Source organism: Agrilus planipennis, unplaced genomic scaffold (assembly GCF_000699045.2).
Source record: "Agrilus planipennis isolate EAB-ADULT unplaced genomic scaffold, Apla_2.0 scaffold49, whole genome shotgun sequence".
NCBI lineage: Eukaryota > Metazoa > Arthropoda > Insecta > Coleoptera > Buprestidae > Agrilus > Agrilus planipennis.
The window spans coordinates 525,189-551,774 of record NW_020438913.1 but is presented as its reverse complement, the minus strand read 5'-3'; the positions used below and the strand labels follow the sequence as shown (position 1 = coordinate 551,774).

General features: G+C 34.3%; 3 protein-coding genes across 3 annotated transcripts in view; 1 reads left to right on the top strand and 2 right to left on the bottom strand.

The window, feature by feature from the left end:
- The window catches only part of LOC108733423 (2-oxoisovalerate dehydrogenase subunit beta, mitochondrial), an 18,197-nt gene extending 3,700 nt beyond the window's left edge, over window positions 1–14,497 (bottom strand). Inside the window, exons 1-6 of the mRNA XM_025973516.1 lie at window positions 14,219–14,497; window positions 12,197–12,477; window positions 9,690–9,845; window positions 8,885–9,056; window positions 5,767–5,912; window positions 5,615–5,701 (exon numbers count right to left, since the gene is read on the bottom strand). Of these exons, the coding sequence (XP_025829301.1) occupies window positions 5,615–5,701; window positions 5,767–5,912; window positions 8,885–9,056; window positions 9,690–9,845; window positions 12,197–12,477; window positions 14,219–14,345 (969 nt within the window). The 5' untranslated portion in view covers window positions 14,346–14,497. The remainder of the gene's footprint in view (window positions 1–5,614; window positions 5,702–5,766; window positions 5,913–8,884; window positions 9,057–9,689; window positions 9,846–12,196; window positions 12,478–14,218) is intronic.
- A 2,274-nt stretch (window positions 14,498–16,771) lies between these two features.
- LOC108733365 (centrosomal protein of 290 kDa-like) overlaps window positions 16,772–26,586 on the bottom strand; it is a 46,195-nt gene continuing 36,380 nt past the window's right edge. The window contains exons 13-17 of the mRNA XM_025973510.1: window positions 23,475–24,003; window positions 19,227–19,393; window positions 17,970–18,171; window positions 17,043–17,285; window positions 16,772–16,982 (exon numbers count right to left, since the gene is read on the bottom strand). Coding sequence (XP_025829295.1) covers window positions 16,875–16,982; window positions 17,043–17,285; window positions 17,970–18,171; window positions 19,227–19,393; window positions 23,475–24,003 — 1,249 coding nt within the window. The 3' untranslated portion in view covers window positions 16,772–16,874. The remainder of the gene's footprint in view (window positions 16,983–17,042; window positions 17,286–17,969; window positions 18,172–19,226; window positions 19,394–23,474; window positions 24,004–26,586) is intronic.
- LOC108733421 (probable cytochrome P450 6a14) lies at window positions 19,666–22,270 on the top strand. Its single transcript, XM_018464588.1, has 3 exons — window positions 19,666–21,053; window positions 21,521–21,772; window positions 22,070–22,270. Exons 1-3 carry the CDS (start codon window positions 19,934–19,936, stop codon window positions 22,234–22,236), a joined length of 1,539 nt encoding a protein of 512 aa, XP_018320090.1. The 5' UTR covers window positions 19,666–19,933; the 3' UTR covers window positions 22,237–22,270.

Sequence of the window (26,586 nt, the reverse complement as noted above, 5' to 3'; positions counted from 1 at the left end):
TATTGTCTAATGACAAAAAAACTGTGAATGTTGTATATGAAGACATTCTGTAGTATATTTAGTATGTTCAGGGGGTATCTTTTGAAGATATCCCCTTTTCGATAATAATCTAAACAAAACAAAAATATATTTAGTATCAGCATTGCACCCGTGTGAAGTTGGGGCGGGTCACTAGTATGTTATAAACAGAAGATGAGATGCTGTACGCTATAATATAAAACATGCGAACATATATTTAGTACAATTTATAATGAAATTTGTGAATGTGAATGATTTATTTTAATCTTCAATGAAACTGAATTAGAAAAAGGATAAATATTCCTTTTAAACATTGTCTGACATTCTCAATTTCATCTGCTATTTCTGCATCAACTGAAGTACCTAGATGGTTTGCAATAGACAATTTAATAAACCTTTGACCTTTATCTCTTTCATATGCTGAGTTATTAACGTTGAAGAAAGTTTTAGACTTCATTCGAGGAAGTGTTTAATTTTTAATCAATATATCGAAATTAAATTCCGTGGTTGCTTGGTGATATTAACAAGCAGTTTTCTTAACCACCTATGGATGAATATAAACACCCCATTGCATACATGCGACTTAGTTTAAATTTAAAATTATTTACGTAAGTTGTACAGGTACATCAGAAAACGATATAAAATTCATAAATAATTATAAATGTGACCGTGATAGAACAGTTTGATTTCAATAAAGAATGATTTATGTCCAGCTTAAGGTTGGGCTGTACGCCTCTATAATAATAAAAGATTCTTAATATTCATTAAAAAACAAACAAGCACAGCTCATAATAGTCAAATGTTTAGAAAATGTTTTGGAATGTCCTAGAAATAAGCATTATTTTGTAAAATGCCGATTTGTTATGTTTGTGGAAATGCAGATACATTTGTTTCGGGTACCGGGTATTTAAACTTTATGCTTAAAAAGGGGACAAAGAGACGTTTCATGAATGCCTTCTAATTCTTTAACTGAAGAGAGCCCAAAAAATTATAAACTCCTTGGAAATGGATAATCTAAAATATTAGATTGATATTGTTTTCCGGGTTCAATGTCATGGTCTATGGAATTTCGAAGTTCCAAGTTGATATCAGCACCTGCCAAATCACCACTTATCGTACCTTTAATAACAACATACGAAATTTTACGAATTACGGCAAAACAGCCCGTAAAACAATATCGAATTGATATACGCCACCTGTTAAAACTGAAAACTACAAGATATTGTGTGGTGTGGTAATACGTAAATGCATATAATTCAAAATTCTTAGAAAACGATTCGAAAGACCACTTATTAGATGAACTCAAAGCTAAAGTAACTATGGATTTCATTTCTTTCTCTTATTACAATGTGTAAAAGATCAGAAACAAAATGGGGTTATAAATATTTTGATATAAAATGATTGATGTTCATTTTACATCAATAAAATTATTTGCAACCCTATTTTGACTCTAATCTTTCACGGTAAACAAACTATTTTGACATCAGTGTCTTTTTACCAATTAAAACGGGTGAAAAAGGCAAATAAGGAAACATACAGAGAATTATATGTTGCTGAAGTGAAGAAANTTTTTTTAAATGTCGATTATTTAGTTTCTTTTAATTTTGAGTGTATAACTAGAACCTCTTAAATTTCTTTTTACAATTACTTCCTTTCATTACATTTTTTGACGATATCCGCCTACCCAAAACAAGTAACTTTTATAACAAACAACAATTTTATAGCTGAATCGCGAAATAATGTCTAGCTACTACGGCCTAAGTAGTATAAGAAAGGCTTTTAAATAATAAATGAAGTAGGTCGAAAACGAATACACTAGGATACAAAGCAACACGTTTTCCTGTTATGATTGAAATAAAAACATAGGCAATGTAATAAATATAAGTAATTAAGCATTTCGTAGGTGTTAGTAATGTATTTTCGAAATGACCCTTTCTAAACTGAAAGACTATTTTATAATTAAAAAGTAATGGGAATGTAGTATTGGAAACTAAATCCAAGCTAAAATTGATATATAAAATATTAATCGTCATACACATGTGGAAAATATTTAACCGACCATGCAAAATGCTAAGAATAATTTCTTTTAAAATGGAGTAGCCAATTGACATACGAAATCTTGTCAAAAAGTATCGCGAATTTTTTGTTTTTTCAAAAATTATTTATTTATTCATAACTTGCAGGTAATATTCCTTATTAACCGTTCTACCCTGTGGCAAAAAGTCATCTTGCCCCACGCCCCTACAGTCGAAGCGGCAGCTTCCAGTGGGATGCTTACGCTTTGATTTCCATCTCGTTTTAGATCTGGTCGCCGACTGTCGCATCGTTTCGATAGGTGTAGGGGAGTAAAAGCCCCGCCAATACCCCACACATTTTAAACACATGAAGTAGAATTTCCATACGCTCATAATTATATTTTCTTATATATCTACTTATTTGTGATGTGATACATAGTTAAGAAGTGAATTCTTATTCTTATTCGTTATTAACAACCCAAAAAGTCCCATAAACAACCACAAAATCTGATAAGGGAGAAAACAAAATGTTTTACTTTGCGGATTTGCCATTTATCCAAACAGATAGTGTTTTATTTTTTTTTGTTGGGTACTCAAGAAGAACGTGATTGAATTTACAAATTACACATTTCAAACGGCAACTGTATTAATGCCAAGCACATAATTCAAGTACATTCACGAGATGGTTATTAAACCGATTTGTAAAATAATACGAAATAGCAGCTCTAGACGATTGCCTATTAATTCAATCAATGCATTGTCTTCCGACATTAATTAAAATTTGTCACGTATTGTTATGTCAACCACGTGGATATGTTCAGTTACAAAAATGACGGATCTTGACCGAACACGGACTATTCGTAAACTATCAAAATATTCACGAAAATATTTATTCGCAGTCCATTAAGATGATAATCAAACAATTAAACAATTTATTTATGACAATTACTATTAAACATTAGGCATAGCCCAAGGTCTACTTTGACATATCTTGTGTGTAGGTTTATACCCCCTTCAAAAAGTTTTGCAAAATTTAAAATCGTATATGAATGATTTTTATTTATTTGAAGTGATTTTTGAAACAAATTTGGTAATTATACAGAATTGGGGCTCTAGGCGAAAATCGCTCCAAAATTTTTTTCATCGATTTTCGATCATTCTAAATTTTTCAAAATTGAAATCACAATTCTAAACTGTAGGTACGAGAACAGATGAGGGCGGAAGGGGGGGATTTTAAAAATTATGCAAGCTTTTAATATCCTTATCTCACGGTTGTCACTGCATAAAATTCTTTTATTAGTATTAAAAGAAGAAATAGCTATACATGCACCATATACCCTATGATGTATGCTGTAATAAAAAAAAATTGTCTCCCCCGTCTGAAATATGATCATTAAACCCTCAGAAGCGACCAGAAATTGATGAAAATATTTTTGGAGCGATTTCGGTATGGAGCCCCAATTCCAGAAATTGTATAAAATTCCGATATTCCCTGAACAAAAATTTTCAGTCTCTCTCCAGTCTCTCAGAGTCTTTCAGCGTCTCTGAAAACGTCTCTCACAGTCCTTCACAGTCTCTCAGTTATTGCCTAGGTGTTTTTAAGGATCTCTCACAGTCTCTGTATGAGAGACTCGAACGATAAAATTGTTAATTCAGAGATTCGAGTCTCTCACAGAGAGACTGAATGAATAAAACTGANATTAAAATAAACAACTACAGATTGAATACGTGTTAATTGTGTCGTATTTACGAATGCAAAACATATCGAATTAAACAAATAAATGTACAATAAATTATGTCGTAATCTCGTAATGTACTGTTTTTTTTGCTATAATAATTTAAAGAAATCAATAATTGTAATGTAAAGTTATTATTTCAAAATGTCCTTGATGCACATTTCAATTAATAGCATTTCGGAAACACCTCTAATGACACGAACAACGCAAAAACATAAATAATATTACCCTTAGGTAATCGTTGTCGATAATGAATAATTCTATTTTGGCCTCTTAATGTTCTTAACTTTAAATATTCTGTTGGGTTAAGTAACTCGTCGCTAACTTAGGAGTAGTACGTATTTTGCAACTTACGTTAGCAACCGTTTATTTGTTTTAATTCGAATAATTTGCGGTTTTAAAATTCAAACAGCGTAAAAGGATGAGTTGAAAAAAAGCTAAGTTAAATTTTCTAGAAAGAAACGTAATGCGTCGTAATTTCTTGGAATTTAAATAATAAATTACTCAATTTGCGGCAATTTTATTTTTAAGATAAATAACGTATTTTCCGATGTTTTGTAATGAACATTTCTTTATGGTTATTAAGAATTTTTATTCGTGGATGTAATTGTAAAAAAATAGTAAAGATAAATAAACATAAAGTACAGATTAAAAAAGTATAAAATCGGTCCGGAATAGAACCCTGGCCCGTTCGTATGGCTGGGAACATTCAATTAATGTCTTGTACACAATACCTAGGTCACCACCTGTTCGAATTTGAATGGTTTCAACTAGTACATAAGTAAAACATGACCCCCTTAACATACTCTTATCGCAAATCTTATTTTATGAGAATTAGATTTTGATAGGTAGGTACTTGTATCGTAATCTACTAAACATTTTAATACCATTTCTACGAGCGCTTGTTTGTTAAAATCTTTAAACAGATGTTGATGATTTATGTCATCACAAAATACGAAAAAAAAAAAATGCACTCCTACAAACAACTTCAAAAACAAAACCATCTAAATAAAAGATTGCAATAAGATATGTATCTTAAAAATATTTGCTTCTTACCAGTTTATCTTGCTTATACCATTTTGCAATTCAGTGCTTTATTAACAACAATAAATAACACTAATCGATCAATCATAAATACCCTTTAAACGGCAATCTGAATTTCACGCTTTTTTCTCAAAGAGTTGTTTACTTTTGCTTACGTATATAATTTCCCCACAACAATAATAATTTAATTTTAGTATCACAATCCCAAGTGTATTTGCTTACGTAGTTTCTGATTTGGGTAGGTAATAGATGTAACATGCTAAAGTATTTTTTATTGCATTTTCAAGTTGATCAATTTCTACTGAATAGCAAATCCGTGAACTTATTGTTATACTTCGTTTACTTTCTGTAGCGATGTGACCTTCAGTTTGACCGCCGCAAAATAGAAAAGAACAGCACTAGGCCAGAAAAGGAAGGATACAACTCTCGGCCGAACTCTTAACCGATGAGGAGCGTATAATCCGTACAGTACTGCACGGAAAATTGACCATTTTATCCACTACAATTGCATTGCTCAAATGTGCTGTTATTGATACCAATTACTACTGAAAATATCAACGAGATGTTTATTTATATTTGAACACATATTAAAGGCTACAACGCTTGTTTTCGACTCGTACTACTATTCATAATTGAACAAAACTTTTGGCAGGTACTGTATGAAAAGGTAAATTTAATGAGCAAGAGTCGAGAGTATAATGAGCTTTTTTCTCCCTACCTACGATTTTGCCAGCGCGCAATAGAAGGGGCACATCGCTAGAAAAAGTAAATGAAGTATAATTAAAATATTCTGTGACGTACCTGAATGCAAGCAGCAATTTCTGCTCCAAAACCAGAGGTCAAAGGTGCTTCGTGCGAGATCAGAACTCGTCCAGTTTTTTTAACCGACTAAAAAACATTTCATTACTTTCTTATCCCTCATGTTTTTAGTTTGATTAATTGATTTTGCTTACATTACAAACTGTGTCCAAGTCCCATGGGAGAATCGATACAAGATCGATGACTTCACAAGAAATCCCAAATTTCTCTTTTGCTAATTGAGCTACTTCCATTAATACATGAAATTGAGTACCCCAACCAATTAAAGTAACATCCTTCCCTAAAATGAAACATGTTTTACAAAATATTCGAAAGGATTAGTATTATGGTGTGGAGTGATAAGCAGCCGCGAAGACTTGAAAGTAATATAAAATTGAGTTTTAAAAAGTCTATTAGCGTCAAATTGCCTGTTGTATTGTTATGGAATCATCAAACCCTTTCACTTAATACCCATATCAAGGTGATGGATTTTGCATTAGGAAAATTGAAAAATATCCTGAAAAAATGCAAGAAAGCCGCACAGAAGATATCTGAATAATTCTTGATATTTGGACTTGATGGTCGTAGTCAAGGAATCTAAGATTGTTTTTCCTTTGGCGAGAACATCGACGGAATCGTTTATCCCACGTTTCGTCAACTACTACGGATGTTATCGTCAGGGAACCTAGTAAAGTCATAAATCCTTCGTTGCAGAGAGATAAACGAATCCGTAGGCGTCCTTAGCAAAGATCGAGCTGCATGGCCTTAATGTTTAGACCATTGCTTGGCGCAGGTTAGATTCCGGGTCCGTCTGCCTCGGTCCAAGTTTTTCTGTGATTTCCTTGAATCACTTAGGTAAATGCAGGGGCAGTAATATTCCACAGGTAATCTTGACTCTCTTCTGTCTTCATTTCGTCCGTCTCATCTTTTTCACCCACCCATTTCTACGATTCCTGAAAGTAGACTAAAGAGGATCTTCCTCTCTACTTTCCGGCGCACTCCGGAGGGACTGCCCGCTCAACAGCATTAGTGGCTAGTGGGAATGAAACACACAAAAGTTTTGTTTTTTGTCCTTACCGAAGGGGAAACAATTCTAGACCACGATAATTAAGCCTTATTCATATAACGTCGGCCGTGAAAGCCTAACTCCTACCTTTTTATATCCAATTTTAACCACAAATAAAGGAAAACATGTACTCATCGTTAGTCTTTGTACTTATCTCCATCACACGTACATACTCGTACACTTTCTGCTTTGGAACTTATTTAATTGAAAGATCTGGAAGTTAGTAAAAAAGGGTGACAGCAAAGTGGAGTAGAACGGGCGGTAGTTAGAGAAAGCTATGAAGCTTTTAGTGAAAAAGCTCCCACGCAATTATCCGGTCTATAAAGGAAGCTATCTGGTAATGCTTTCAGATGAAATACTTACTACTTAAAAGTTCTTATCGGAGTAGAGGAAGCACTTTGAAGTAACTAAAAAACTTGGTATTTTTATAATAAACTTCAAAATGTTGAAGTCAATTAAAAACTTCTGTAGGTAATTATATGTATACAGTATATAAATGAAAATGTATGCGCTCTATTTGAGTTTCAAAATAAGAGCTTTTTCACACGAGCTATATTTTGTATCGCTTCCGTTACGCTACAACAGCGCGAGAGTTGCTAGTTCGTATGTATAAAGAGCGATTTTTGCAGGGGTTTCAATATTATTTTAGACGATGTATACTTCATTTACTTTCTCTAGCGATCTGCCCCTTCCAATGTCTTGAATGCGCGATGGCATACAGTACCAGTCAAAAGTTTTGTACAATCATGAATAATAGTGCGAGTCGAAAACAAGCGTTAAAGCCTTTAATATGTCTTCAAATATAAATAAACATCTCGTTGATATTTTCAGTAGTAAATAGTACCAATAACAGCACATTTGAGCAATGCAATTGTAGTGGATAAAATGGTCAATTTTTCCGTGCAGTACTGTACGGATTATACGCTCCTCACCGGTTAACAGTTTGGCCGAGAATTGTCTCCTTTCTTTTCTGGCTTAGTGCTGTTCTTTTCTACTTTGCGCCGGTCCAACTGAAGGTAACATCGCTACAGAAACTAAACGAAGGATAGTAACGTATCTACTTAAATTTAACGAAACAGTTATTAAAATGAAGTCAGAGAAGAAAGACGAAGAGGAATTTACTTCATTAGCGCTTTTGATAAATTAAAAAAAGAGAAGAAGAATTTAAATAATTGGAAATATGGAGTCGATCCTTACAACAGCAATCGATTGTTAAAAAGATTTCTATACATCTTTCAAAGATTTACGTCGAAATGTGAAAAGTTTTTCAGTCATTTCTTCTTCCCATGCTCTTCCTTATATATTCTGCACTGCAGCTATTCCAAATGCAGTATTTGAAATTATGAAATTTTCGACATCGACATCGTCTATCATCGGTCTGTCAAACTACTAAAAATACGTCAGTGTGGAAGCGTTAATTTAAAACAGCGGATTTCAAGAAATCGCGCAACTGTAGTAGCCCGTGTGAAAAATCTCTAAGCCTGGTAAGATTAGTTATTTATTCAGTTGTTTTCACATTTGTCATCAGAGATTCGACTTTTTGAGTTTGCAACAAGGTAAGCCTGCATATATTGAATAGTGACTTAATTGATCAGAATCAATTAACTGATCTATTTGAGTCTGCAAGAAAGTAAGTCTTCCTTGACAAGTTATACTATTTTTTTTACTCAGTCCTTACTAACGATTCACCTGATTGGAAATACCACAAATGAATCCTATATGAAAGTTGATTATTTACTTGTTTTCTTTTTTCAATTTTTACCAATGACTCAGGTACTTTATGTAAGTAAATAAGCAGTTCATTGGTTTCTCTCAATTGTTTACCACTTGAAGATTCCTATATCGAATTGAAAAGTTTTGAATGATTTATATCAAAATCAAAACACTTGAGGAACAGAAACATTTTCAATTTTAGATAATTATATACTTATACGTTTATAATAATAGTACTATTTAACTTTGTAACTAATTTGTAAAACAAGAACGTTGCATTTTTGTTTTTAACTACTTCAGTAAAAGTTTTGTACATATTCATGTTGCATACCTATACCACATGCCCATAAATGGTAAAAAACTTTTTATTATGACATACTTACAATGTTGCAAAGGTCATTATCAAGGAAGCAAAAGGCTGAGACAACTGGCAATATATCATAAAAAGGTAAATGAGAATAACAAACTATTTAATTATGCATTAGCAACTTTACCTTCTTGTACAACGTCAGCTTTTCCAATTAATGTACCATAATCACCGCTAGGTACTTCTTCCACGGCGGCTCTGTACAAAATCTTCGGTTCCAAAACGAGGCAAGGGTTTGGATCCCTAATGCAGGACAGCAGTAGTCCTTTGGCCTTTATGGGACCTCGTGGAATTACTACCTTAAATAATTAGTTTCGGTAATTTAAACTAAAGTCTCCCGTGAGGACTATTTCGTATCTCTTTTTCCAGAAAACTTCATGCTTTTGATAAAATTTTAGTAGCTAGAATGCTTTTGATTATTTTATAGATGGTTTTCAATAATTGGTTTAGTAAATAAACAAAAATTATTCTTTCGTTAACCTATTAGACAACATTTTACATTGAACAAACNTATATATAAATATAATCATGATAATAATTTTGAACGAGAATACACCATTAATGAAACTTAAGAACTGAATATACCTAAATTCATTTGAAAGTTAGACTCAGTATTTTGTTCTTTTCATAGAACGAAATTTCAAAAATAAATCAGACCCAAAAGGGTAGTAAGATTTTTTATTGATACAGAACCAACACCACCACCAATCCTAGCTTGATAAATCTTTCCATTAAGAGGTGTATCATTAAAAATGATCTCTATATATACGACTTACGTTATGTTACATCGTTTCAAAAGTTAACAAGTATCTAATTAATTAAAAATATATTATTTTCTCCATAAGTGAACTATTGTACATATGATTTAAGGTTCGTTTATCACTGATCCTGTTGCTTATAAGCGAATTCCACTATAATAATGGTTCACTTACTTTCAATCCAGGTGTATGGGCAAAATAAGCCTCTGGACTTTGAGAATGATATAAAGCGCCGTGCCCTACAGCTCCACAGGGTGCCCTTATCGTTAATCTTCCACAATTAAATTCCCCGCCACTTCTATACCTATATTTAGCTGCTTCGTTAACAATCTAATTGGGAAAAAGAAAAATATTTTTTAAAAGATAATTTTACGAACCATCAATAACCCATGCCTTTAGTGTCTAGCACTTAACCCTTGACATTCTTTTATAATGTATTAAACTCGTAACCTGCAGTTCACCTTGAAAGCTCAATTTATAGTGTCTAATACCATTGTATAAGGATTAATTGCACTAAAATTCAAGCTTCAATCAAAAAGTTCTTAGCAGACAGTATTGTAATGAAACTGCCAGTCGTGTATTGCAATTTCGATCTTCATGCATCTCATCAGCACGCTGTATGCAATTCCGACAGAAACAGGTCATTTAGTCAATCTAAATTTGCACTAACAATTTTAGTAATTTCCTATAAATTATTAGTTGCAGCCACTTTTCATTAGTAATAACGTATTTCAGATATTAACCATAAAAATTAATAAAACAAAAATTACCATGTATGTAATTTGAATAGGCGCGTTGTAAATGAGATTTAGGTAGGTTTAAGGATCTGCCACACCGACGCGACAATTGAGCGATGCGTATTTTTCGCTGCGGCGCGGCTGTGAAACTTTAGTTTCACACACGTGCGATTCTTTCGTGGCAGGAATGGTAGTCAATACAGACAATGCCTGCCTTTGATAAAGAAGAAGCTTTGATGTAATTAGTACTTACTGAAAATGAAGAAATTGAGCAAGTATCTATTAGTAATTATAGAAAACGACAATGAGTTCATGAAAATCATAAATTTAGCAGAACAGATGGCGAACACCATTACTTAATTAATATTGTTTGAACCTGCTTGTTAAAAATTTCACTCAAAGTAGACATTTATTAAATTGACTCAAGATACAAATATTTATTTTAAATTTGCAACCTAAAGTCAGCCATGATAACGTCACTTCCCAATGGCAATGTCCGTGTCCATTAGTATGAACACGTTGGTACAGTTATGACGATCAAAATTAGCAAAGTCCACAATTAATTATCTGTGGGAATGGACGTATCTTCTTTTTTGTTTCAATTTGGGACTGTAGTCATTTGTTGCGTTTCAAACACGCCCTTGTTAAGTTAAGAAATACTTTATAGTAGTATAGGCAAAGTGAAAAGAGATAATAGTAAGCGCAGTGGTTAGAGGCTGGTTAGATCCTAAACTGCCTGATTGAAATTATATCTTTAAACAAGCGTTTTTGCTTTCCTAAATTCCTGAGAATGTTGAACTTTCTTTAAAGCAACATGCTTAAATTCTGCTTGTCTACATCTTTTTCTGTTACAGATTAACTGACGTAATATTATTCCTTTTTCTTTATTAGTGTCCGCTGCAATTCCCACCTCACATCTATTTTCTATGTTTACGATATTCCCTATAACGTCTATCGCGAGTAGACGTTTTGTCAGCAACTGTTCTAGGTTAGTTAGTAAGTTGACAGAAGAAAATAAATAAAACAGTTTTATTGTGGATTATGCCAATTCAAAAAAAACTTCAAAACTTTTGGGTGTTTCATTCCCACCAGCCAGTAATGCTGGTGGGCGGGCAGTCCCTCCGGATTATGCCGGAAGGTAGGGAGGAAGGCTCTCTTCAGCCTGCTTTCAGGAATCGTGGGAATGGGTGGGTGGTGGTTCGGATGAGAAAGTTGAGACAGACAAAATGAAAACAGAAGAGAGTGAAAGATTATCTGTGGAATATTACTGCCCCAGCATTTACCTAAGTGATCCAAGGAAGTCACAGAAAAACTTGGACCAAGGCAGACGAACCTGGAATCGAACCGGCGTCCTCCCGAATGCTAACCAATGGTCTAAACCTCTAGAAAAAAAAAACTTTTGGGTGTTTCATTCCCACCAGTCAGTAATGCTGGTGGGCGGGCAGTCCCTCCGGACTGTGCCGGAAGATAGGGCGGAAGGCCCTCTTCAGCCTACTTTCAGGAATCGTGGGAATGGGTGGGTCGTGGTTCGGTTGAGAAAGTTGAGACGGACGAAATGAAGACAGAAGAGAATGAAAAATTATCTGAGGATTATTACTGCCCCAGCATTTGCCTAAATGATCCAAGGAAGCCACAGAAAAACTTGGACCAAGGCAGACGGACCTGGAATCGAACCGGCGTCCTCCCGAATGCTAAGCAATGGTCTAAACCTCTAGACCATGCCGCTCGGTTATATGCCAATTGTGAACGTCCCAACTATACACCACCATCCGCCAAGGTCGCGCAGTGGAACATTCGCGTCGGTGTGGAGAATCCTTTACTTATTCACAATCACAAAGGTGTTACCCCACGCTTTTTCTTTCGCTTAGTTAGTCGCTGTTCTTGTAACGACAATATGAAAATCTCGCGTGGGTGTATTTTATTTTCCCTCAGTCGGTGTCTTACCTGATCAAAAGCAGGAAAGATGTAATCAGCAAATTGAATTTCCGCTACAGATGTCGCACCGGAGGCTGCAGCCCCTATGCCGAATCCTATTATTCCCTGTTCGCAGAGCGGAGTATTAAAAACGCGAGACTTCCCGTATTTCTTCTGTAGGTCTACCGTACACCTGAAAACGCCACCAAATGCTACGTCTTCGCCAAACACTAACGCACTTTCGTCAGTTCTTAAAGTTATATCTAGAGCGTTGTTTATTGCTTGAAACATGTTCATTTTCGTCGTTGATCCTAAAAAGTAATTGTAAGAACAAAAAAAGAGAAACCAAATTATTGATATTAACACATATATCTAATATCCCACATCCGACCAAGAGAGCTAATATAAAAAATGAAATAAATACCAAATCCACAATAAAATGTACGATAATATAGTGCTTCATTGGGGCACATGAGGGTAAATCGTGGATACTGTGGAGAAGAAAAAGCTGGGTTAAAAACGACGAGGTATTCGAAAGGGTAGCAGAACAAGTTAATAAGAAATAGGAAAGATAGAAACACAACAGTCTAGTTAGACACGTACTAGACGAAGAAACACTTAGAAGTTAAAAGGGTAAAAGTAGAGGTTGAAGTAGAGGTGTATGCTGCTCCAGTTTTTGGGAAATTCCAATATTTACTCATAATAGGAAGATGAGTACATGGGTGTCTTCGGGATAAGGATCTGATGATGTTGATGTGATTATAATGATGATGGTGATGAGATGATGATGGTTTAAATAACTGTCAGTGTTGGATTTGCGCTTAAAAACTGGCTCTTATCTTCCGTCGAATATTAAAACCTATTTACAGTCATGTTACAGAATGTTCTTGATTAATTCCGGAACCTTCCCGTAGTTTTCTTTTATCACAGGCTCCTTTTATCGTACGATTTGTAAAATATGAAACATAGGACATATAGATAGTTATTCAAAGCATGTGATGTTTTGTAAAAAAATAAAAAAAGGTCTATTTAATTAAAATAATAGCACTACTTCGGGTTTAAAAGATCTTGCATTCACTACTACCAAGTAAATACAGTCTCCAAAACAGGAACACGTACATAAGTTATTTCAAAAAAATTATTTTAATTTTCCCCAAAAATTGAGCTCTTAATTCAAGGATTAGGAAGGATTACAGGTCTGAATTTTGCATAAAATTGCTTAATCATTAATCCAAGTTCAATGAATATTTCTTGAAGTTAACCAAAACTGTATCGGTTGGTTATCCCCCAAAATGTTCTGTGTACGTATTCAGAAAAATGGAACAAATTTATTTTATCATCAATTTCAAATACGTAGGTAACTGTTATCATAAACAGAACACCGTAGACATTTCTTTCTCTGCATATATTCACGGTTATCATGTTATACAAATGTTTCTAAATTATATGGATAAATTATTTATTTTGTTTAAACAGTAATCTGTATCGATGGAATTATTCAACTTCTTATTTACGATTAGATTGAAATAGTAATAGCAATTAAAATTAATACAATATTATCTTAATTGCGAAGGTTATTGAAACCCCTTCGGCCATATATTTATTTTCACTTTAACTTTTCAACTTTTTCGAGGGCGGATCTACTTAAGGGCTTTATGAGCTTCGGCCCAGGGCTTCGTAGATACAAAAGGCCCCTAGCCTCCATTCAAAACAAAAGGTGATATTGTGAAGAATAAGAAATATCTAAAATTAAACAACATTCGATTATAAGCTTGACAATCCTGCGTTCAATCAACCCGTGTATTTCAAAACGCCGAAAAAACGACCACACTGACATTGTTATTTAATTACCTATTTAATGGGTCATCTCATACACATAAGTAAAAGTTGTTAAAAATAACATGGTAAAATATTCTTTCACTTCCGATAATTTTCTTGAATCGGAGTATAAACATAGGCAACCCACTTTACGTCGTATAGGCCAAGTAACAATTTCATGTTTACTTGAATGTATAAACAATTTATAAAGTAAAATACGCATTAAAGGCTTACCTGAAGGTGGTTTCTCAGGGTAAAATGAAAAGTGCGCATTGCGTCGTAGTATTTTCCGACATTCACCATCTTTACTTTTTAAAACACCCTTTAAAATTTTCACACAGATTGAATTCTTTTGCAACATAATTCAAGCTACATACACAAACAACCAATAAATACAGAAACAGTACCAACAATTTTTCAAATCATTTTGACCTCATCACACATGCGTGCATCATTAATGTCTTATCATGATAATAATTAAACAAAACAACATTATTATTCATGTACCTACAACTGAACGTAATGTATGCAAAGATTTTAATTTCACTGGATATTATCAAACGAAAGTTGTAGATTCACAACATCAGTGATAATAGTATGTACTTTTATAATACTGCAAATGGAAAAATAAATAAACAATAATACTCTTGTAAATAGTGCATTGTCGTACATGAAAACTAATTTAAAGAGACAGCAACTCGTCTAAGTAATACGTTGCAAATGAACAAACTAGAAGGTAAATAGAAGTAATTTTTATTTACAATTTCACGTCTCAAATTAAATAACGTAGATGCATTTCATGTATTCTAGCTTTAACGAGTAAATTAACTTCAACTTTTAAGAGTTTGAAGCAATTGAAAACGTAAAATTGTTTAATTAGAACTATTTCTTATCAGGCGTGGCAAACAGCCCGGGATCGATTTCCGGCCGATTCAATACCTTTTTTAACATCTACGACATAGTATTTATTACCTACCATTTGAATGTTTAATTAATTAAAAAATTAATTCATATATAGGTACATAAATAAATTGAGTAATAAAAAAAGGAATTTAGCAGAAGGATGTTTTTTTTAATGATATTCTCGTTTTGTTTTTATTAATGTAGGAGTTCCTACCCTATATGACCGAGAAATGAATTTATCAAAAAAATCAGTAACTTACATGTTTGATCTTTCGAATTCAGGGAAGACAACCTGCAGTATTCTAAACATAAATGCTTGGTTGGATATATAACTTAAGTATCGATTTTTAAAAATATTTTAGAACAACTGACAATTAAAATTGCTTTTTACATACAAACCTCCAACAGAATGAAAATTTCTGTATGATATTTTAGTACTAGATCAACTATTTAGCGACATACATTAAGAAACGTACCCATACTACGTGACCCGTCGAGGGGGCAAGGGGCTCTTTGAAAATGCCATGGTTGGTTACAGGGATAGGGGTGGTTAGATTCTCGAAACCTCGTGCTTTTTCGAGCTATTTTTAAAACACTCAGCAAAAAATGATTTAAAACCATATTTGTGAATTACTACGGGTCTTGGCCGCTTCCCGGTGGTGACGACCCGTAGTCGGGGGTAAACAATTGTAAAGAATGGTCACGTACTATGGGTACGTTCTCTTATAATAACTACGAAGAATGAATCAGTTAGATGCTGTATCATTTGATGCGGTAGTTTCTTCCGAACTGTTTTGCCAAATCCATGGACTTTGGATGTTCCAGACGTTCTTCGCTTGCTGAGTCGTGACTTACTGATGATGCCATCGGCGAAGAACGACAAAACGTCTGGAACATCAAAAATCCATGTACGCCAGCCGTGAAAGCCTAAAGGCTACCTTTTTATATATATCTGGAAAAATCTGTGGAAATGATCATTCTAATCGTAAGTTTGTTTTTCATTTAAAAAGAATATTGATATGTATACGTTTGCCATTATATTATTAAATTACTTCTTCAACAATGTTTGTCTTGTGTCCTTAACTATTCGAAAAAAATATGTTTAATGTTTATTTATTTATTAATATTTCGTAACGGCAGTGTTAATAATATCATAGTGCAAAAAAAGCATCATAGGGCATCTCTTGAAAAATACGACATGGTACTTATAGGAGAATTCCTGCAAATACCTTTAACCACCTTTTAGTATAAATAATATCATAATAAAGCGAATTTTTATGTTTATTTCTTTAGCGTCTTCACCTTGCCATAAATAAACGATTGCAATTATAATAATTATAATTATATTTATTTAGCAATATAATTATTCCACCATGTCACAAAGAAACGAATTTATATGTTTATTTGTTGGGAGATAACCACTTTAATGTAATACTGAATACCATTTAGAATGATTTAGAATGACTGGTCACCAGTTTAACTATAGTTAATTAATAATTTAACAATATAATAATAATTTTAGCCTGCCTTATTAGATAATTTGGGAATGTAGAAATGAAAAGAAAATTATCAGAGGATGAGTGAAGACGAGAAGCCGTCTCACCACTCTGCACCTTTATGATCTTGAATTCGACTTGCGACTCTTGACTTCACTATTTATTTATATTTATTAATTTCGTTGTTTAAACGATCCCTAATTGACCTACTAACAGTGTAAGCTTGCAGCTTTAAATAAATAATTTAGATGTGATTCAGTGATCCAAATATGAATTTAAGGATACTATGTAACAGTAGAAACGTAAAAACGAACAATTTTTCTTAAATTTTTTTATTTATCAAACGTATCAAATTATCAAATTCACAAAAATAAAAATCGGTACAAAACATAATGTATGTATATAAAAATATTAGACGTAAACAGAGCTCACGTTATTTTGTAAAACTTTAAAAAAAAATCTCGTACTTTTAACACATAAGTGGAATTATATTATGAAAGTAATTTTTCAACATCTTCATTACCATCTATTTTGCCTCCTCCATTGTCATTTTCACTATTAGGAGATAAAGAAGTTTTTTCCTGTTTTAACAACAAAATCTAAAAAGTTTAGTGACAGTTAAAAAGTTAGGAAAAAACGTACAATTATAGAACAAATACTTCTTCCATTAGGGCCTTTTCTTTAGTAGCCGCTCGACAAAGAACGACTTTCACCTTATCTAAAAGGGCAATTTTTTGGTTAAGTTCAGACTTAATTTGCGAAAGTTCTTCGCCGTTCTCCAGCAGTTTGATTTTGTCTCGAGCAATTTCTAAGTCTTTCTCCAAGTTTGCTATTTTTTTTGTTGATTCGATCGCTTGATCCCGTAAACGAACAAGATCTGATTTCAACTTTTCTGGAGCAAGCTAGTAAACATTAGAGAAAACTTCATTAATCTATCAATCTATGCCTCTACTTGATCAAGAGTATTCACAATCAAAAAGCACAGTAAACATCAACTATTATTAGTATTTTAAAACGTAAACATCGAAATTTTCGGTAGGTTTATGTCTTGCCAATGTGCACAAAACAAAAATTCAAATAATTATATTGTCGGTGTGGCTGATAAAATTTAATTTAAACTGATGTTAATTTGTTATAAGCGAATACCGCAGGCTACGATCGATACGGCCATAACCATATGACACTACTGAAAGCCAAACGCCCGGCACACTCGTACGTTATAAGCGAATACCGCAGGCTACGATCGATACGGCCATAACCACATGACGCTACTGAAGGCCGATACGCCCCGCACACTCGTACGTTAAAAGAATTTTACGAGAAGTTTCAGAAAATACCACGAACCTTAGTGACTATCCAATTCCAATCGATTAAAGACATGCAATCGGTGATATAAACTAATCAAAAAATGAGTGTATAAAACGTGTTAGATACTGTGTAAAGTAAATTGCTTATTGATACTCTTGTATCTTCTGCACAAAACGAAATCGTCGAAAACTAATAAAGGTCGTCTTAAGATCCTAGTAAAGGGTTTCTTGCGTGCTTTATTATTTTTTTATTTTCTGCAATAGTATAATTGAACTTACCGAAAATCCACGAGCAGAACAAGTCTTGTCTTTACTCATTAAACGTTTATTTTCTACCTGTAACTTTTCAACAACTCTTTTTAACACAAAAATAGTTCTTTCCATCTCAGCAATTTTTTTAGTATTTACAGTTTCGTTACTTTGATCACTAGCGCCTGTAACTGCTTGTTTTGAATTTTCTTCTTTTAACACTTCCACATAACTGAAACATCAATGACAAACTTAATAAACTAAAAATAAAGTTCAAAGGAAAATCAGTTACAAATCTATGTTAAAAGAACTTGTTATTTATTGTTACTATTTCGTTTTTGTCAAAATTTGATTATGTGTGAACTATAATAAATTCAGAGTAAATCCATTTCAAGAAAATAGATTCCATCCCGACTAGAATTAATAAGGGGTATGTCCCACGTAGCGTGCAGGCCTCATGTGGCTAATGAGGAGCATTCCAATGTAGGGATTTCCCCGTAGATTCCTTATGAAAATCCCACCAAAAAAGTGGTGAGGATTGCCCTATGGGTTTTTCATAAGGGTCTTAAGGGGAAAACCAAACACATGCATAAACATCGATGAGGCAAATCCGTTTGAAAATATTCTCAATAAAATGAAAAAACTTGTAAAAAAATGGTAACAATCCCGTTGCCTTTGGGTAAAATGTAGTTCTCATTCAGTTTTGTATTTTTTCATTAATAATAAAGTAAATTTTTGAAAAAACTTTTAATAGGGTAGCAATAATTTTTTCCCGCTAGGGCCACATGCGGCTCCCTGATGATGCGCAAATGCGGCAAGGCGTTATATGCTCCTTCCTTGCCCTAGGGGCANTTTGAAAGGTAGAAATGATACATTTATAAATTAATGACTCTAACCAATCAGGCAATTGCCAAGTTCCTTTTTCTTACTGTTTTATCGGTAGGTAGTAAACTGGAAAAACTAATTAAAAGTAATTATAAAGGAAAAGTACGCATGGTAGATATATTTTTGAAAAAACTTTTAATAGGGTAGCAATAATTTTTTCCCGCTAGGGCCACATGCGGCTCCCTGATGATGCGCAAATGCGGCAAGGCGTTATATGCTCCTTCCTTGCCCTAGGGGCAACCTTATGGGGTCCACAAGGGGTAGTAGGTTATCCACTTAGGGACCCTACCTGCACCACTCAAAATTCTAGTCGTGATAAAGTTCAGAATCGTACGTTACCTCACCAAAAACAAGTTTCCTTGTTTTGTAAAAATGTATCTTTGTTGAAGTATTTTATCTTACTTTTCTAAATATTGTATTCGGTCTTTGAACTGCGGTACTTCTCTGTCATACTTCTCCAAGTCCAACTTCTTTTCGAGATTTTCAGCTTCAAGGCTACAATTGACTTTTTGTAAATTTGAAACTATACTTTGGAGACGTTCCACTTCCGATCTGACATCTGCCGGTGCCTGAAAAGTTATTATAATAAAAACCGTATAGAAAATATTCCATTTAGGCACGATAACTCCGAAATTGTAAGAATTCATTAAATATCATTGTATTCATGAATTATATAACAAAAAATGGAAAGCCATTGCGTAAACTATATTAATGTTATATACGTATTTTAATTTCTCCTAAGAAACCAATTTTTAACTAAATTTATGCCACTTTCTACGATAAACATCGTAGCACATACAATTATTATTTGATATTTTGTTTATAACCGGTGTCACTGACCTATAAACAGCATCTCGCAGAAAAGTTTCACCGTTCATACACTCACAGGTGGTATACACTTAATACCTAACAAAACCTTAAACGAAAGTAATAACGGGTTATAGTGAACAAGTCCGCGTGCATTGGATCTTTATACAGAATAGTGACTGCTTGTTACTTTTTTAGTTAAAAAGGTGTAAAACAACAGGATGATCTCGCAGCTATTCGCGAAGTGATAACGCAAACAATCAAATTAAACAAAAGAAAGTGTTAAATTCCTAATAGCCAAAATGCATATCGAAATATTTGCGCTTGTCTTCACGATCTTCGTTTTAATTTACACATATTTTAAACGCGCTCATAATTATTGGAAATCGAGAGGTGTTGCGGGGCCACCACCGTTCTTCCCTTTCGGTACCATGAGATCTGTGATATTACGTCAGCAAAATTTGGGTGATAAAGTCAAAGAAATATACAACGAATATAAGTCAAAAGGTCATCGCTTTGTGGGAGTATATTTTTTTAGTCGAAAAGTGTTTGTAGCTCTGGATCCAAGTCTTGTTAAAAACATCCTTATAAAAGATTTCAACCATTTCGACGATCGCGGAATATACTACGACGAAATAAACGACCCCTTAAGTGCCCATTTATTCTCCCTGAGTGGGCCCAAGTGGAGAAATTTACGTGCCAAATTGACTCCAACGTTTACCTCCGGGAAACTTAAGTACATGTTCCAGACCTTTGTGAACTGCAGCGCTCAAATGACAAGTCTCCTCGAAAGCAAGGCCCTGAAAGGTGAGGAAGTTGAAATTAAAGATATTTTAGCCCGTTTCACGACTGATGTCATTGGGTCCACCGCATTCGGTCTTGAATGTAACACGATGAAAAATCCGAACACTCAGTTCCGAGAAATGGGAAAAAGAGCGTTCACCCAAACGGCTGGAGACGCTTTTAGAGTCACCGTCATCAGGAGTTTCTCTTGGCTCGCAAAACTATTAAAACTCGGCATATTCCCCTCAAATGTGACCAAATTCTTTAAGGAAGTTGTAGAAGAAACTGTCACTTATCGTGAAAAAAATAATATAACGAGAAAGGATTTCTTACAACTGTTGATTCAGTTGAAAAACAACGGCAAAGTCGATGATGACGAGAAGCTACAGGCTGAGATCAAACCAGCCCCGGGCACTTCGTTGACCATGAATGAAGCGGCAGCCCAAGCATTCATTTTTTTCTTGGCCGGTTTCGAAACCACAGCTACCACGATGAGCTTTGCATTATTCGAAATGGCACAGAATCGAGATATTCAATATCAAGCCAGGGAAGAAGTCAAAAAAGTCATGAATGATTTCGGAAATGTATTAACTTACGATGCGTTAATGGAGATGCATTATTTGGATAAGATCGTTGCAGGTAACAAAATTGTACGCATTTAAGTGGCTGGTACATGTAAATCAAAATTCGAATGAATCTAACAGTCAAACAAAGCATTTAGAAGAATTGTTATAGGGTTAATTTCAATACGTTAAAGTAAATTAATTTTTACCACTGCAGATAATCTCAAAAACAAATGCTGCAAATGTATCAGTATTAATAATGATTATACATTATTTTGACGATCATAGTAAGGTATGTATCATTATTGTTACAATCACTTCTCGTAGCTTAGTGGTATAGCAATGGTGTGTACAGCCAAGAACCCGGGTTCAATTCCCGGCGAGGGCGTGACAGCGGCAACAATTTTTCCTCATTAAATTGAGGTTATTTACAGTGATAAAAATTAATTCCCATTATAGTATTGAACTCTAATTTAAGTCAATTACGATTTCTTTGTACTACTGAAGTGTTACGTTTAACTGAACGAATGCAACAAATTATAGAAACGTTACGAAAACATCCGCCAGCTCCGGTTTATCTGAGGAAATGTACAAAGGACTACCAAGTCCCAGAGACTGATGTAATTATAGAGGAAGGATTATCGGTATTAATACCAGCTTTAGCGCTTCAAAGAGACCCTGATTACTTCCCTGATCCTGACGTATTTGATCCCAACAGATTTGACGACGAGAGAAAGTCGAGCATAAAGGACTCCACTTACATTCCATTTGGAGATGGTCCCCGAATTTGCATAGGTATTTTATTTATATATACCGTGATAAAAAGTAATTACCGAACCCTAAAATATATAGAGGCATTTCTTCCATGAAACTTCTAAAATAACAAGTCATTTATATTTAAAAAAATCTTGTAAAATTTGAAAGGTAGAAATGATACATTTATAAATTAATGACTCTAACCAATCAGGCAATTGCCAAGTTCCTTTTTCTTACTGTTTTATCGGTAGGTAGTAAACTGGAAAAACTAATTAAAAGTAATTATAAAGGAAAAGTACGCATGGTAGATATATTTATTATGAATTATGATTTTAGGTCTACGATTTGCCATGATCCAAGTTAAAGTTGGACTGTCAATGATTTTAAAGAATTTCAATTTCACTTTAAGTCCTAAAACGCCTCTTCCATTAGTGATGGAGACACAAGGAATAATCACTACACCACAGAGTGGTATTTGGTTGAATTTAACAACAGTAAATTAATATTGTAGATGCACTTTATAAATATTTTAATGGATTTGTGGATAAATAAAATGCCTTTTAACAAGGTTTTACCCGCGGCTTCGCTCACGTTGATGTCCTAAATACGTGTCAAAGATCAACGATGACCACATAAAAATAATTTTTCTATCCCTAGGGAACTTTTTTCTCGATAAAAGGTAATCAGACAAGGATGCACACCGTCACCGCTACTGTTTAATTTATACATTGAAGACGCGATCAACATCATTAAAGACAGTACAACTGTAGGGATAGATATCAGGGGCAAAAGGTTAGTATCCTTAGATTTCCAGATGATACAGCAGTATTAACATCTAGCAACGAGGAGTTAGAGATAGCTTTAAATAAAATGGAAGCGATATTGGCAAAACACTATTGTATGAATATAAATAAAAGTAAAACAAAAATTCTGGTATGCAAGGGAAGAAAAAGTAGGGAAAGAAGGGATATAAAGATAGGAGATGGAAGATTAGAAGAAAGTATTTAGGAAGCCAGATATGTCAGGACGGAAGGAGTAATAGGTATATAAAGCAGAGGATAGTGCAAGGTCGATTGTCCTTCAATAAAAAGAAGTCACTTCTAGGCTCGCTAACGATTAACTTAGAAATTCGAACAAGATTGTTAAAGTTGTATGTTTGGAGCGCGGCGCTGTACGGGTGCGAAACATAGATGATGGGCGCGGCGGAAAAGAAAAGGTTAGAAGCGTTCGAAATGTGGTGTTACAGGTGAATGATGAGGATACCGTGGATAGAGAAGGTTATAAATGAAGAGGTATTAGAAAGAACAGGAGAAAACAGGACTGTATAAAAGTACCCTCACCCCCGTTGATGTTCTAAATACGTGTCAATTTTCAATCATCGACGACTACATAAAATTAATTTTTTTCTATTCCTCGGGAATAGTGCTTTTTGTGGATAAAAAGTATCCTATTTCCTCTTCTGTACGTCACTGCTATCATACGTGATTTTTATCTATACTAACACATCTTATAAAGAGTTAAAGTTTGTAAGTTTATATGTGGAGATAATATCCTAAACTTTCACTAATATCTCGAATGGACCTTTATAAAGATTAGAACGGAATCAGAACAGCATTAGTGACTTTTATAATTACAAACTAAACTCCGAGCAGGAATTCCCTCAGGCCCAGTTAGTAGTATAATATATTAAAGAAATAAACAGATAGTATGGAGAAATTTTTAAAAATAAATGATAATTTACCTTAGAAGTCAATTCTAGGACAGCAATCTTCCTTTCTTGTGCCTCCAATTTTTCTTGCATCATGGCAGCCCCAAGAGCTCCTGAATGATGCTGTTGCATATGAAGTTTCGCTTTCAAATTGTCCATGTCGTTCTTCAATTTTGCATTTTCCTTTCGTAACTCGTCCACTTTCAAATAATCACCAACAATAGTTCCGTGCTGAAGATTTTTCGTCTTACTCTCTAACGCATACTTTTCTTTTTCAAATCTCTCAATTAGGATTCGGTAACCGGAACAAGTTTGCTGAAGTTTCTCCAACTCAGTTTCTTTCTCTTTTAGTTTATTTTTCAACTTTTCCGCTTTCTGTTGCCAATATTTTTGCTTTTTCCATTTATCAAAGTCCTCGGCTACCAACAATTTGTGACTTTCGTTTTGCAAAATTTGATCGTTTAATTTTTCTTTGAGAGACTGTATTTCGGTCTCCATTACGTTAACTTTTTTCTGCAAGTATTGTTCTCTGTCACTTCGATCTGATTTAACTGAAAGTGGACTAAAAATAAACGAGAAACTTTTATCTCTGTTAACTCTTCTTTATCTCCTTTACAAAAACAATCGAAAAAGTCCTAAATTATTATTTCCTGAACAAAAAAAACAACCCGGGAGACAAACAAAAAACTTCTATTTTAGTATTTCCTTTATACAGGGTGCTCCGCCTAAGACGATTCCGTCCATAATTATGTTATTATACTTTTAATAAAGAAATGTTTTTACAAAAATGGTGTAGAATCATGGTGTACGAGGGTGGATTGATAAGTTTCCGGCCTGACCAAGAAAAACAAGGTTTTTAAAAATTTTTTTTTTTTATTTCTCAACATAATCTCCTCCAAGGCTGATACATTTCTCATAGCGGTGTTCCAGTCTATTAATGCCATCTCTATAGACTGATTCGTCAAGCTCCTCAAAATAACCATTTACAGCTTCGATTACTTCTTCATTGTCCGCAAATCTCTTACCGCCAAGCCATTTTTTGAGATTAGGGAACAGAAAATAGTCACTCGGGGCTAGGTCTGGAGAGTAAGGAGGGTGCGGCATCAATTCAAACTTTAGATCGTTGATTTTAGCCGTCGCAACGATTGACGTGTGCGCTGGTGCGTTATCGTGATGAAACAAGATTTTTTTCTTCGCCAGATGAGGTCGTTTAATTTTCACCTCGTGGCTCAAACGTTGCAATAAGTCTGCGTAGTATTGACCAGTGATAGTATTACCCTTTGCAAGGTAATCAATGTATATAATACCTCTTGCATCCCAAAAAACAGTAGCCATAACCTTGTTCGCCGAAAAAATTGTTTTTGCCTTCTTTGGAGTTGGTTCCCCTGGTCCAATCCACTGTTTAGACTGTTCTTTGGTTTCAGGAGTGTAGTGGTGGACCCACGTTTCGTCAACGGTTACGAATCGACGCAAAAATTCGCTTGGATTACGCTTATACAATGACAAATTTGCGGTAGAAATGTTTTTTCGAATCAATTTTTGGTCGACTGTTAGCAAACGCGGCACCCATCTTGCACAGAGCTTTTCCATATGCAAATGTTGGTGCAAAATATGTTGCACACGTTCATATGACATCTTACAGGTCTCAGCTATCTCACGCACTTTCAATCTGCGGTCTCCCAGCACTATTTGATGAATTTTTTCGATCATATCTGGAGTTGTGACCTCAACGGGGCGTCCTGAGCGAGGCCCATCAGAGGTGCTCACACGACCCTTTTTAAACTCGGAAACCCACTGCTTAACGGTTGAATATGACGGGGAGGATGTCCCCAGTGTTGAGTCCATCTCTTTTTTAATTTCCTTCGGCGTTAACCCCTTCAAATAAAAGTATTTGATGACAGCACGATTTTCCTGCTTTTCCATTTTTACGAAAACCACAGAGGCGTCTTGTTCAGCGTGCTGTCAAACCTACACTAGCAAGGAGATCGGGCTGAAACTATAGCTACAAGCTATCCAAGGATGGTACTATAGAATGTCACCTCAAGGTAGGCCTAGTGGCGTCATCTCTTGGTTAGGCCGGAAACTTATCAATCCACCCTCGTATATACAGAAAATGTTTAAGTCATACAGGGTACTCCATTTTTTCTGGACGCTACCTAACTTTGTTTTTTTTTAATCCTGTATATTTTTACATTTTTGGTTTCCTTGTTTAATTTTAGTTCGACTTTGTTAACAGTTACCTGCATCTATCTGCAGTAGTTTTTGAGATATTCAACTGTTTTTGAAAAAAATTTCTTTGGATAACACCAAATAGCATCTAAACCATAAAAGCAAAAAACCTGCGAGTTAGACAGTTCGTTTTGGCATAAATTACTGTACCTTTTCTGCTATGAGAAAAATTTGTTCGGTATTCAGAGCCGGAAATATCGAAACCTACTTTTGACAATCTTAAAAAACAACTAACTTTTTTTTAATGAAATGACCCGTATTAAATGATACCATTCGATTCAAAATTAAAAGCCTTTTCTACTGATATAAGGTTTCAAATATAAAATTATCGATTTTTTCTGGAAAACTATCAGGGATACATATGATCATAAAATTCTTAGAGAATTATTTCCTTGACAAAAGAAGATTAAAAAACGAATGAGGAACTTTTAACATTTCTGCTTTTTTGTATACGGAATGTGTTCAAATCTTTAACTTGAAAAACTCAAAAACTCAATAGTGTAGGGATTTCCCCGTAGATTCCTTATGAAAATCCCACCAAAAAAGTGGTGAGGATTGCCCTATGGGTTTTTCATAAGGGTCTTAAGGGGAAAACCAAACACATGCATAAACATCGATGAGGCAAATCCGTTTGAAAATATTCTCAATAAAATGAAAAAACTTGTAAAAAAATGGTAACAATCCCGTTGCCTTTGGGTAAAATGTAGTTCTCATTCAGTTTTGTATTTTTTCATTAATAATAAAGTAAATTTTTGAAAAAACTTTTAATAGGGTAGCAATAATTTTTTCCCGCTAGGGCCACATGCGGCTCCCTGATGATGCGCAAATGCGGCAAGGCGTTATATGCTCCTTCCTTGCCCTAGGGGCAACCTTATGGGGTCCAACAAACGAAAAGATCGGTTAAAGAAGGGATAAA